The 13,188-nt window shown below is 47.7% G+C and overlaps 1 protein-coding gene across 3 annotated transcripts in view; it reads left to right on the top strand.

The window, feature by feature from the left end:
- The first annotated feature begins 7,640 nt into the window (after positions 1 to 7,640).
- Positions 7,641 to 13,188, top strand: part of FGD1 (FYVE, RhoGEF and PH domain containing 1) — a 40,630-nt gene continuing 35,082 nt past the window's right edge. For all 3 annotated transcript variants that reach the window (XM_039224462.1, XM_039224463.1, XM_039224461.1), the window contains exon 1: positions 7,641 to 8,013. In XM_039224462.1, the coding sequence (XP_039080393.1) occupies positions 7,707 to 8,013 (307 nt within the window). In that variant the 5' untranslated portion in view covers positions 7,641 to 7,706. The remainder of the gene's footprint in view (positions 8,014 to 13,188) is intronic.

Below are 13,188 nucleotides of genomic sequence, written 5' to 3'. Positions count from 1 at the left end.
GCCTGGCTCCAGGGTCTACACATTTGACCACCATGCCACACTGCCTCAGTGAAGACTTACTGACACTGATGGAAACCTACTGAGCCAAGGTAAGCATGTGTGACTCCTTACCCTTTTGAGCTCCCTCCATCCAGTGAAAAAGGCTGACCTGGCTAGCTCAGAGAGACTGGAAAAAAGTCCTATGAGTGGCAGTAATAAACTGTGGAAGAACCCCAGCCTGAGACAATCAGAGAATGCTTCCTGGAGGAGAGCGTAGTTCAATGAGGCCAGAGGCAGATTTATACAGAAGTCAGGATGGGGCATCTGGGTGGCTCAGTCTGTAAGGCGTCCAACTTCGGCTCAGGTCATGATCTCACGGTTTGTGGGTTCGAGCCCCGTGTTGAGCTCTGTGCTGACAGCTCAGAGCCTCGAGCCTGCTTCGGATTCTGTGTCTCCCTTTCTCGCTGCCCCTCCCCCACTCATGCTCTATTTCTCTCTGTCTCAATAATAAATAAACATAAAAAAATTTTTAAAAAAGAAGTCAGTAAAGATTCAGGACCCCTTATTTGCACAAGTCCCTTCTAACACTCTGCTTAACAATCAGTGAAAAATCAAAGAGTACTGAGGATTTGTTATTTTGCAAGAAACTTGAAATGCTTTAACATCTGACAGCTCATATATGAAAGAAACTAAACAGAAGTTTTCCCAAATTTGACAGATCCTAAAAATGTACATTATTTTGAAGCTGAAACTTTTCTAAAACACAAATTTCTGCCCACCACTCTGTTAAGAAAGTCTAATGTCTTTATTCTTTCTGTAGAAAATGACCTTACCACATGCTTCAGTGACAAAATAGAAGCCACCAGACATCACGAATGGTTACTGGGTGCTCATCTCCTCACCACTGAGTCTCTAAATCTCCCATTAACTGTGTTCAGCTCTGTCTTGTTCCTCCCAGCTACAACCGAGGGGCCTGAAGACCCTCCGCCTCTTGGAGGTTCAGCGCCCCAGCTCCCAACCCCTCCTTTCCTTTTATCTTCCGCATCTTTGTCGTCTCCACCTCTACCGGACCATTCCTAGCAACAAATGAGCATAGTCTACTATCTCCCATCTTCAAAAAATCATTATTTTGGGGTGCCTGGGGGGCTCAGTTGGTTAAGCATCTGACTCTGGATTTCAGCTGACTCTGGATTTCAGCTCAGGCCATGATCTCATGGCTCATGGTTTCCAGCCCTGCATCAGGCTCTGCTTGGGATTCTCTCTCTCCCTCTCTCTCTGCCCTTCCCCTGCTTGTTCTCTCTCTCCCCCCCCTCTCTCTCTCTATCAAAATAAACAGATAAACTTGTAAAAAATTATTCTTTAACCCTCCTCCTACCGTCTTCTTATCTCTCTGAGCTCTGTTCCCCTTCACAGTAAAGCTTCTCAGTGGAATTGCCTACACACCCAGGTCCACTTCAATGGGGGTGAGGGAGGTGTTCTGTTTCCTCAGATTTCATGGAGGGTCTTGTAATAATTTACACTCTCAACAGCACTCTACACAATTATTCCTGTTTGTTAAATGAATTTTCTTTATTTTTCATGATACACTTTATATACCTTAGAATATATATATATATATATGAACTGTTTGAATAAATAATAAATATCTGAACCATCACCTAGCTTCAAAACCAGATCAGGGGCGCCTGGGTGGCTTAGTCGGTTAAGCATCCGACTTTCGCTTAGGTCATGATCTCGCAGTTCGTGGGTTCGAGCCCCGCGTCGGGCTCTGTGCTGACTGCCAGCTCGGAGCCTGGAGCCTGCTTCCGTCTGTGCCTCCCTCTCTCCCTGACTCTCCCCTGCTCACGCTGTCTCTCTCTCTCTCTCTCCTAGAAATAAATAAAAAAAACATTAGAAAAAAATAAAAAAAAAAAAAAAAAAAAAACCAGATCATTTCCAGATGACAAAACCCCCTGGGTAACCCTCCACAGTCACATCTCTTTCCCCTCCCTGAGGTAACCACTGTCCTGAATTTTCATTTTTCATTCTTTGCTTTTCAGTGTAGTTTTATAACATATGACCGTATCTGTATACTGTGTAATTATTCATGTTTTTCCACTTTATATAAACATATTCTCCTATAACTTTTTTTGAAACAGCATTAGGTTTTCTGGGTTTCATCATACATGTTAATACATGTAGCTAGAGTTCATTCATTCATTTATTTCTTTATAGTATTTCATTGTATAAATATGTCTGAATCTATTCATCCCATACTCTTGTTTCCATTTCTTGCTGTTACGAACAGGCTCCAGTGAATATTCTTGTAGTGTCTCCCAGCACACATGTACAAGAATTTCTCTAGGGGAGAAATCCTCAAACTTTTTTTAAACTCAGAAATTCCTTTATATTCTTAAAAATCACTGCAAGACCCCCAAAGAGCTTTCATTAATGTGGGTTATATCAATTGATACTTGCTACATTAGAAATGAAAACTGCAAGCCCCTCTGGAAAACAGTGTGAAGATCCATCATATTTAAACAAATATTTTATGAAAAATAACTGTTTTCCAAAACAAAAATAATTCAGTGAGGAGAGTGGTATTGTTTTAAATTGTTGCAAATCTCTTTACTGTATGGCTTAATAGGAGACATCTGGATTCTCATACCTGCTTCTGTATTCTATCTGTTGTGATATCTAGAAAACTCCTTTCTATGTTCTTGAGAGAATGGGAGTAAAAGAAGCAAATAACACCTTACTAGTATTATGGTTTTGGCTCCCTGCCCCCCTACTTCTGCCCCCAGGATAATCCAGACCACACTGTGAGAACCACTGCTTCAGGATATGTACTTAAAAAGGCTGGGTCATAGAGTATGTGCATCATTCAGCTTTACTAGAAAATATCCAACTTTTTCTAGAAAGTAGTTGTATCCCACCAATGGTGTATCCATTCCCTCTTCATTCATTCTGGTGTTCACCCCTACCACTCCACCAAAACTACTATCAAGGTCACTACCAATATCCATGTTGCCATATCCAATGAACCTTTTTCAATCCACATCTCAGTTGACTTCTCAGTACTCTTTTTAAAAATCTCCAAAACAACCCTAGTTATGTCCCTATCTCTTTTACCTCTTTCTCAGTCTCTTTACAACCTCCTGCTCCTTCACCCAATTTCTAAAGCTGGAGTTCCTTGGAGCTCAGTCAAGGATCCTCTTCCTTTCTCTTTGCTCTGTTTCACACTGACCTCTTCTGTCATGACTTTTAATGTCATCTCTATACTCACAATCCTCATTTATATCTGAAACCCAGACCTCTCCTTTGGGATATATATACCATTACCTGCTTTAACTTCCCCACTTGATTCTCTTAAGGAAGTATAGAACTGAACCCTTGATCTTCCCTCTGAAAACCTGTTCTTTCTGTCTTCTTCATCTCAGTGAATGACGTAGCCCACATCAGATCCCTAGGACGCATCTTTAATGCCTCCCTTTCCCTCCCACTCCAAGCCACCACACCAACCCCTTTCAGTTCTTTTTTAAAAATGTTAATGCTTTTATTTATTTCTGAGAAGAGAGACACACACACACACACACACACACACACAGCATGAGCAGGGGAGGGTCAGAGAGAGAGAGGGAGACACAGAATCTGAAGCAGGCTCCAGGCTCTGAGCTAGCTGTCAGCACAGAGCCCAACGCAGGGCTTGAACGTACGAACCGTGAGATGATGACCTGAGCTGAAGTCGGACGCTTAACCGACTGAGCCATCCAGGCACCCCCAACCCCTTTCAGTTCTAAATATCTCTCAAATCTGTCTACATCTCTCCATCTCCACAGCCACCACTTTAGTCCACTTGCCATTATCTTGACTGCAGTAGGCTTCTAACCTTGCCCACCTCCAATCCAATCCACAGAAGCCAAAGTACTCTTTTAAAATATACCATGTCAAGGGGCGCCTGGGTGGCTCAGTCGGTGGTTAAGCATCCGACTTCCGCTTACATCATGATCTCACGGTTCAGTTTGTGGGTTCAAGCTCCCTGTCCGGCTCTGAGCTGACAGCTCAGAGCCTGGAGCCTGCTTCAGATTCTGTGTCTCCCTCTCTCTCTGACCATCCCCTGCTCACACTGTCTCTCTCTCTCTCTCAGAAATAAATAAAACATTAAAAAATTAAAAAATAATAAATTATACCATGTCAGTCCCAAATTAAAAACCTTTCAATGTAATGTATTTCAGCATTGGGAGATGTGAATTATCTACAAAAGAGATACTATTTTATCATGATCCAGTTCATATGATACAAACTGAAACAAAAGTTTCATGAAACAAACTTACTCTCTTACACAATTATATCATACATTAGTATTTTCTATTGTTTTCTCAAATTGATTTCAGTACCTTCTGCAGTTTGACATACATTTAAAAGTACTGCCTCAGTACCTTTCCATTGTTCATAGAATAAGATCCTTTTTCCTTCCCATGTCCTATAAAGCCCTACATAATCTGGCTCCCGCCTACTTCTTTGACTTCATATCCCACTTCTCTTACTCTCAGCTCACTATGCTCCAGCCACTTTGGTCTTCCTGAAGTTCCTAAGTATACCATTTCCCTTTCTCCCCAGGGCCTTCCCACTTGCTCTGTCCTCTGTGTGAAACACTTTTGCCTCCACCCATCATCTGCTAACTCCTACCCCTTCACATCTCAGCTTAAATATCAGGCCTTGCCTGACCCCCTCGGACTAAATTGTCCCCACCCGTTATTCTCCTTCCTATCACCCTGTTCTATCTCTTTATACACTCTTATCACAATTTGTAATTATGTGTGTGTTTATGTGTTGTAATTATGTGTTTGTTTACCTCCCATCCTTTCCAGCACCAGACCATAAACTCATGGCCTTATTCATGTCTGTCTCATTCACTACTGCATAGCTAGTGCCTCACATGGTGCCTGGCCCATTTTGTGTGCTCCAAAAGACATTCATCAAATAAGCAGAGATCTGAAGAACAAATGAAGTGGGATAGAGGAAATGTGGAGAGTTTCACACAGACGCAACAGCATATGCAAAGACTGAGAGGCTAGAGAGACTAAGGAATGGTCTAAGACTTTAGCTTAGACTCAAGAATGAAGTCTGAGAGTTGGCAGATGCCAAACAAATCATCAAAGGACCAGCTTAATCTTCCCTGTTGAAGAAGGTAGGTTTCCTTCTGAGCCAGTGGGGACTCACTAAAGGATTCTAAGCATGACAGTGATATAAGTTGATTTACTTTTTCAAGAGATCGTACTGCCTACAGTGTAGAGAAGGGATTCCAGGGAACAAGACTGACACGGGGAGGCTGTGACAGTATTTCAGTTTGGATGTGGTGCTGGCCTACACTAAGGTCATATCAGGAGAAGTGAAGAGGCTACATAAATAAATTTGGGAGATATTCAGGAGGTAAAAATGACAAGATTTGGTGATTGCATAGGGATGGAGAAGAGAGAAGGGTCAGGGGTATAACTTAGGTTTCTGCTTTAACTGGGTTCTTTCACAAAAGTGATGTACAAAGAAGGACAAACAGGTTGGGATGAGGATGACTTCAGATGATGAAAAGCTGAGGTTTTAGATGCTTCTGGGGTAGTCAGGTAGATCTGTCTAACAACCCGTTTAATGCATGGATCAGGAGAAATATCTGGACCTCCTCAAGAGGTGTCATTTTGGGAGTCATCAGCAAAAAGATGATAATCGAAGCCATGGGAGTGAATGTAATAATTGAAGAAAAGAACACAAAGACAAGAGAGCTCAGGCCAAATCCCTAAGGAACACCAACATTTAAAAGCTGGACAAAGAGGATACTGGAAAGTAAAGGAATTTAACCAAGGTAGTAGGAGAAAAATTAGAGTGTGGTGTCATGGAAGTGGCTTAAGAAGGAGGGAGTGGCCATAAGTGCAAAATACTATGAAGAAGTCAAGTAGGATAGCCTTTGAAAAGATTCTATTAGATTTTGTGACATAGGCTGTGGCAGACTTTGATGAGAGAGCAGTATTAGGCAAGTAGTGGAGGCAGACTGGAGTGGGAAAACTGAGTGGGAAGTGGGAAAACTGAGACAGTTAAGTGTAGGAAACTCTTCTGAGGAGTTTACAGAGAGGAGTAGAGAGGGTTGTGGTTGGAGAGGGATACAGTAATTGTTTACTTGTTTTCAGATGGAAGAGACCTGAGTATGGTTAGATGATGAAGGGAAGGAGCAAGGACTCTGCAGATTTGGTAGCAAGAAGTCAAGAACTTCCTTTCAGTGACCTCTGTTTACTCTGTGAAGTAAGAGGTGGGGTCATCTGCTGAGGCTTGAGAGTAGATAGAGAAGTTGGTGGTTTGAGAAGGGAGGTTTGAAAGGGCTGCTGTGGAGCATGGGAGAGAGAGTCGACTAGGGACACAGTAGGGTTGCGGGTCAGTACTGAGGACCTGGTAGAAGCTGGAGACCATGAGTTTATAGTGGCACAAAGCTGTGAGGCTGAATAGTTTTCTCCAGCAGTGTTTAGAGGCCGTTGCACAGGCATGGAAAAAGCGGACAGTTGGGCTGATCGAAGGTTGGGATGTTGCCAGGCAGATGCAACAATCCTGAGAACTGTGGCTATTGGCAGGAGAGTGGCGAAGGACCGTAAGGTCTGGTTTGAGTGGAGAGAATTGTATCAAAGACAAGTCTTCTATGAGCCAAGCACTAGGGAGACTCTGGAACCTATGGAAAGGTTTCTGGAAAAGAGATTGTGAGCAGACAGAGGAAGACCTGAGAGAGGGAGAGAAAAGCAGATTTGGAGTCTGAGCTCAGAGACTTGTCTATGGGGGACCACGGAGGGATGGGGAACGAAGGCTGAGGGAAATTTTTAAGGGATAGAAGGGGGGCCTTTGAGGGCGGTCGCAAGAGAAGTGCGGCAGGTCGGAGAGAGGGGGGCGTGGCCAAGCGCAAATCCCGGGCGGGGGGGCGGGGCCGGGTAACTAGGTCCCAGCGCCGCTGTGGCTGCGGCTGCTTCGGCAACGGCTCCCGCCTCCCCAACCCCCTTCTCCGGCTCCTTCCTGCCCGCCGCCGCGGAGACCTAGGCCGAGGCTGTTACCCTGCCCCCGCGGCTGAAGCATCGTCCAGAGGGATTGGCTGAGGGCGAGCCCCGCAGCCCAAGCGCGCGACGCACACGCGCGCCCCCCGCCACCGCCGTCCTCTCCTCCCTCCCTCCCCAGCCCAGCCCTCCCTTTCCCTCCCCTCCGCCCCCCAGCCTCCGCTGCGGCGGGAGGAAGAACCCATTCCGACCAGTCAGAAGAGCCCAGATCGATTCCCATTCGGGGAGAAAGAGACCCCGCACTCCGAACCGACCGACCGCTCGCCCCGGGCCACGGAAGTGGCTCGCTTCCTACGAGAGATCCCAAGCGGAGCGCAGCCCCCTCCCCCCCCCCCCGACCCTCACCCAGCCGCTGCCGCATAGACAGCGCTCCTCAGCGGGCCACCGGCCCCGCCGAGCCCAATCCCCGCGCGGGGCCCGGGCCGGCGATGCCTGGCACGGCAGCGGCAGTGGCTGCGGCTGCTGCTGGTACTGCCACTGCTGCCAAGGCTGCTGGCCCGGGCCCGGGCCGGGGGCTTAAGTCTCCGCAGTGGGGCTGAGCCCGCAGCCCCGCCCCCCGAGCCTGAGGCCGCTGCTCTGCCGGGCGCCGGGCCTCCTCCGCCCGCGCCTCCGCCCCAGTAGCTGGAGCCAAGCGGGGAGCCCGGGCCTCGCGCCCAGGCCCGGGCCATGCATGGCCACCGAGCCTCAGGGGGTGCCGGGCCTTCGGAGCCCGAACACCCAACTACGAACCCCCCCGGCGCCGTTCCACCGGTCAGTGCCGACACGGACCCTGGAGCCTCCGAGTCCGGACTGCCGGTGCTTAGGGGCTCAGGCTCCGCGCTCGGCGGCCCCCTGGATCCCCAGTTTGCCGGACCGTCGGACGCCAACCTGGGCTCTGCTCCAGGCCCCCGGGTCTTACCCTGCGGCCCCAGTCCACAGCACCACAGGGCCCTACGCTTCTCCTACCACCTGGAGGGTTCACAGCCCCGGCCTGGTGAGTGATCGAAAGAGCATGGGAGCCCGGGCCACGGGCCTGGTACTGGGAGCGGGTTCTTGTTCTCGGGCCCTCTAAGCCCCACCTCGGGGCCGGCCCGCTCACCCCAGCCCTTCGAGTCTTCTCAACCCCCACCCCCTTCCCTCGCTCCTCTTCCGTCCAGTTCTTTCAACCTCTGCCCGCGGTCTTCTTTCTCCATCCCCTTGCCCCCTCAGTCCTTCCCACACCCTTATCTTGTATCCGCCGAGACTAATGGGAGAGGGAGCACTCCCGAGAAAAATGGGCAGGATTGCAAGGCAGTAAGGGGAATTTGGTTGGGGAAACAGGGTTTGTTTGGGGGAATAGGAGAGAAGGAGTCTCCAATTTGCCAAAGGCCTACATTGCGCCAAGCACTGGGCTGGGTGCTTTACATGGGTTCTCATTTCATCTTCAGGAGCCTCCTGTGAAGTAGGTATCATTTTGTAGGGCAGAAAACTGAAGCCCAGAGAAGTTGAGTAACTTTCCCAAGGTCCCACAGCTAGTATGGAGCCAGGATCCAAAACCAGATATATTTGAGTCCAAAGTCTGTGGTCTTTCTCCTTCCCCAAACTGAGGTTGGAGACCATGAAATTAATGCCAAGCCTTCTGTTTATGTGATTTTCTCCAGTACTGTTCAGCAGCTCTGGAGTATGAGTGGAAAAAAAAAAAAAAAAGAGGAATGATGGATTGATCCAAGGTTGGGGTTTTGCCAAGGTGTGTGTGGCAGGAGGACAAGGGAAGGAGAGAGTAGAAGGTGCTAATGAGAGAGTTAGGTGGAAGAGGTAGGCCTTGGGGGTCAAGCTGGAGGGGTTGATAGGTAGGGAGACGGTAGAAGGGGTGGGGGCAGAAGCCAGATGTAGCAGAGTTGTAGAGCTGCAGGACTGCAAGGATGATTGTGAAGAGAAATCAGGATGCTTGAACTTGGATTTGCAGAGGTGGAGCAGCTCTAGGTGAGGCTGGGGCCACAGGCTATTGCCTGGAGAGGCCTCTGAACTGCACAGATCTGAGTGTCTGAGGAGTCCAGTAGGGTCTTCCCCATCTGGGGACATCCCCCATGTGGACCTGAGCCCAGGAGCCACAGAGAAAGAGCAATGTTATTTCTGGTCTGCTTTCTCCTGGGCAACACTGACAGAGCTGCTGAGCCTCTGGGACCCCCCTCCCCCCCCAGGGCTCACATTCCAGGCTCCATAGGTCTCTGGGACTATGGCCCTGCACAGTTAGCAGTAGTGAAGAATAAAGCACTGGCAAGATGTACCCCTTACTGTGTTGTGACATTGGACTAGTCATAGAACCTCTGGGAGTTTCCAGGGGCTCCCGCTTCGTGGGCTGGAGATATCCAACTGAGAAGAGGCCTTTAGTGCCCTGCCCTGCATGTTTCTCCTGCTGGGTTTCCAAACACCCCTTGATAGATGCTATATGGAGCAGGCTACTCACCCACTTTACTGTAGCACCTCTTTTCATTTCCCGAAACATGCCAGAAAGACTCCCACCTCAGGGTCTTTGCATCTTCTTTTCCCTCTACCTGGCAGCTCTTCCCCCTGATCTCTACCTGGCTTGATCTTCATCTTTCAGGTCTCAGCTCAGATGTCACCTCCTCCAAGAGACCTTCCCTGACCGCTTTGCGGGGTCGGGGGGGCACTTGTAAATCTCTATCACAGTTGCCTGTGTGCTTCCATTTTTGCACTTAGTACAGTCTGAAATTATTTTATTGTGTCTACTTGTTTATTGCCCGTCTTCCTCCACTAGAATGTGAGCTCTGTGAGAGCAAGGGGATTGTATCTGTTTTGTTCACTGTTGTATCCCCAGTGACTAGCACAGTGCCTCACACACAGTACGCGCTTAATAAATCCTTGTTGAACAAATGCCTGAACAGATATGAAGGGAGTGCATAATAGGCCCTCAGTAACTATAGGACAACTGAATTCCTGCCCTCTAGATGCTCTTGGTCTGGGAGTCAGTAGCTGGGCAGTGTCTAGACCCTTGGTCTCTAGCCTCTAATTGATACATGGTGGTGATTCTGAGTTGCCTTCCCACTCCACCAATCCTTACAAATTACCAATCACAATACCCATCCTGAACTATTCTCCTCCTCCCCAAAAAGCCAAAAAAGTTTCCAGGATCCTTTTTCCCAATGAAGTCCCTGCCTGTGTGGGTGTCTTTTTTTTTTTTTTTTTTCTACATGATAAGAAGTGTCAGGGAAAGACCAGGTTTCTCATTCAACCATTCCTAGCTGACTCAGTGTATGACACTGAGTGAGTTCCCTTCTCTGAGCCTCAATTTCCTCATCTAGAGAATGCCTTGAGGACTATATGAGATACTGGTGAGAAGCTTGCAGGATAAAATAAAATTTAAAAATATATAAGAGAAAAACCTTCTGAAGAGGAGGTGGAGGGATTACTCAGGCCCTGGCAAAGCAGGCACTGGGCCATGTGATTCACAGCAGCATGGGGTGTGAGAGGCCCGCCTCCCCCACTGCCCAGCCGGCCCAGGGGTAGGCACAAGTGACATGCTTCTCTCTCCACAGGACTCGCCTATAATTGGCCCAAAGAGCACAGAGTTGGTGGTTGCAGGGTGTGTGTGTGTGTGTGTGTGTGTGTGTGTGTGTGTGTGTATGTGTGAGAGAGAGAGAGTCCTCTCAATTAAAGGGTTGTAACATTTTAGTCCACATGTTAAAATTTCTGTGTGCTTGCAGACTTCCTCACTCAGACTGCTGAGGCCTTTACTGAATCACTATCCTTAGGGGCCAGTGGACCATCGCGGAAGGGTGGTGCTTTTTAAAATAATACAGTTGACTCTTGAACAATATGGGGGTTAGGGGCACCAAGCCACATGCCCCTCCTTGCACAGCCAAAAATCTGTGTATAACTTTTGACTCCCCAGAAACATAACTACTAATAGCCTTCTTTTGACCAGAATCCTTACCAAAAACATAAACAGTCAATTCCCACATCATTTTGTATATGTATTATATAGTGTATGCTTAAAGTAAGTTAGAGGAAAGAAAATGTTATTAAGAAAATCATAAGGAAGAGGAAATACATTTATGGGACTGTACTATATCAAAAGTATCCACATATAAGTGAACCTGTGCAGTTCATACTGTGTTGTTCAAAGGGTCAGCTGTAGTTATATCTTATTGATGCGAAAAACCTTCAATTGCTTCAAAGTGCTTTCTCTTTTAGTTACCCTGATTCTTGGTAGGGAAAGGGGTGATCATTTTTATCCCCATTTTCCAGGTTGATAAAACCTAAGGCTTAATTGGGTTACTGAGACAACTCAGTGAGATACCAGAGAAGACTCTGAAAGAGTTCTCAGCTGTAGGTTTGCTCACAGAGATTTGGTGAAACCCTACCCTAGCCTAGGTTTGAAGCCTAGAATATCCTTCCAGATGCTATGTGGGAAGTAGCTTGGGGCCTAACTGTTTCTCAGTCAAAACAGTTGCACCTGATGTAAAAGTCTTTTCATGTGTAGTAAAGAAATAAGCCAATTGAGAGGGGCAGCAAGAAGGCTGGCTTCTTCTAATTTGGAGCCTAGGGCATCATCAGAGACTCCAAGAGTTAGAATTGGAGCTGGAAAGGGCCCTAGACACCATCTGGTTCTGGGTTTCCCAAACTGGGTGAACATCAGAATCCTTTGTTGACTTTGAAAAAATAACTGTGATTCCCAGACTCTACCTCAGAGCTCCAGAATCTTGGGGTTGCAATCCAGGAATCTATTTTTAAAACTCCCCAGGTGATTCTTATGCACAGCCTAGAGTGGAAACTGATTTTTAGTTGAGGTAGTAGAGGCTCAGAGAGGCAGTTTACTCAAGGTCCCACAGTGAGTCAGCCTGATTATGGCCAGGAGTATGGCCTACCCTCTAAGGCCCTCTCCTCAGAACCCTATGTGGGCCTACCTCCCTCTCTCCCAACCCCGAAGGAAGGCATGGGATCTAAGCTAAAGGGGGTTAGTTAGCCCGTCACTCACATACACACAAACACTGGCTGCCTCAGTTTACCATCTATGCTTGGCTGTCATGAATAGCTGCCATTTGGCACTTCAAGCTGGAAACCAGTTGCAGTTTTGGGACTGTAGGCAGAGGAAACCAGCATCAGCAGCACCCATAACAGGGCCTGGCCCAAAGGAAGGGCTCTAGGGAGTGGCAGCAAGGTTTGTAGAGCTAAGAGGAACATGAAGGGCAGTTCAGGTAAGAGTTTCAGTAGAAGCAAGGGCACTGAGACATGGGGCATCCTGGGAACTGTGACTGGTATTGAGAGGAGTAAGGGATACAGCTGGGAAAGGGACTTTATCGTAGGGCAACAGAGACCATTGAAGGGTTTATTAAGCAGAGGAATGTTGTGCTCAGATGTGGGTGTTTGAGAGATCCCCATAGTTACCTGTGGAGAGTGGATGGTAGGGGCACAAGAATGGGAGCAGAGAGATAGGCAGGTGGGCGTTGCAGTCATCCCAGTGACAGGTGATTGTAGCTTGGGTTAGAGTGGTGGCAGGTAAGGACAATAAGACCTGAGAGATATTTAGGTGCTAACATGGATAGGCCTTGGTGGTGGCTTGGATGCAGAGGCCAAGGAAGAAGGAAAAGTCCATGAGTTTGTGTGTTGTTGTCTGAAACCAACTACAGTAGCCCAATGGGTGGTGGTGGGGCCATCTACATGCAAGGGAAGGAGCAGGTCTGAGGGAAGATACTGAATTTGAAAGGCTTTAGGGGACATCAAGGTGGAAGTGGCCAGGAGGCATTTGGATGGAAGGTTGGAAAGCTCAGAAGAGAGAGGTCTGGGTGAGATATGTTTGGGAATCCTCACCACCAATGCATACCATGGATTACAAAGCAGCTCATGGGGAAAAGTGCATGGTTCTGGGGCCAGTCCCATCCCTGAAGACTTAGATAGTGCTCCGCTATCTATGATCCACACCCAGGTGGACCATTCATTACCTGCCCAAATGTTGCCTTAGAAATGCCTTGGGGAGGGGAAGCAGTTTTTAAAGCATATTTGCATAAAGCTGAGACCCATTTCACATATACCCAGGGTAGTGGCCGTTGCAAAGAACTGAGAGAATACTCCTGAAAAGAGAATCAAACATTGGTAAAGTAAATTCTCGTGGCTCCCCCAGTGTTCTCCATTTTGAGGGCATCCTGTGAGGCCATAGAGGGAGGTTGCT

Source organism: Hyaena hyaena, unplaced genomic scaffold, assembly GCF_003009895.1.
Source record: "Hyaena hyaena isolate Hyena2069 unplaced genomic scaffold, ASM300989v1 scaffold_1630, whole genome shotgun sequence".
NCBI classification, from domain to species: domain Eukaryota; kingdom Metazoa; phylum Chordata; class Mammalia; order Carnivora; family Hyaenidae; genus Hyaena; species Hyaena hyaena.
The sequence above is the reverse complement of the archived record's forward strand: the minus strand, read 5'-3'. Positions and strand labels throughout refer to the sequence as shown.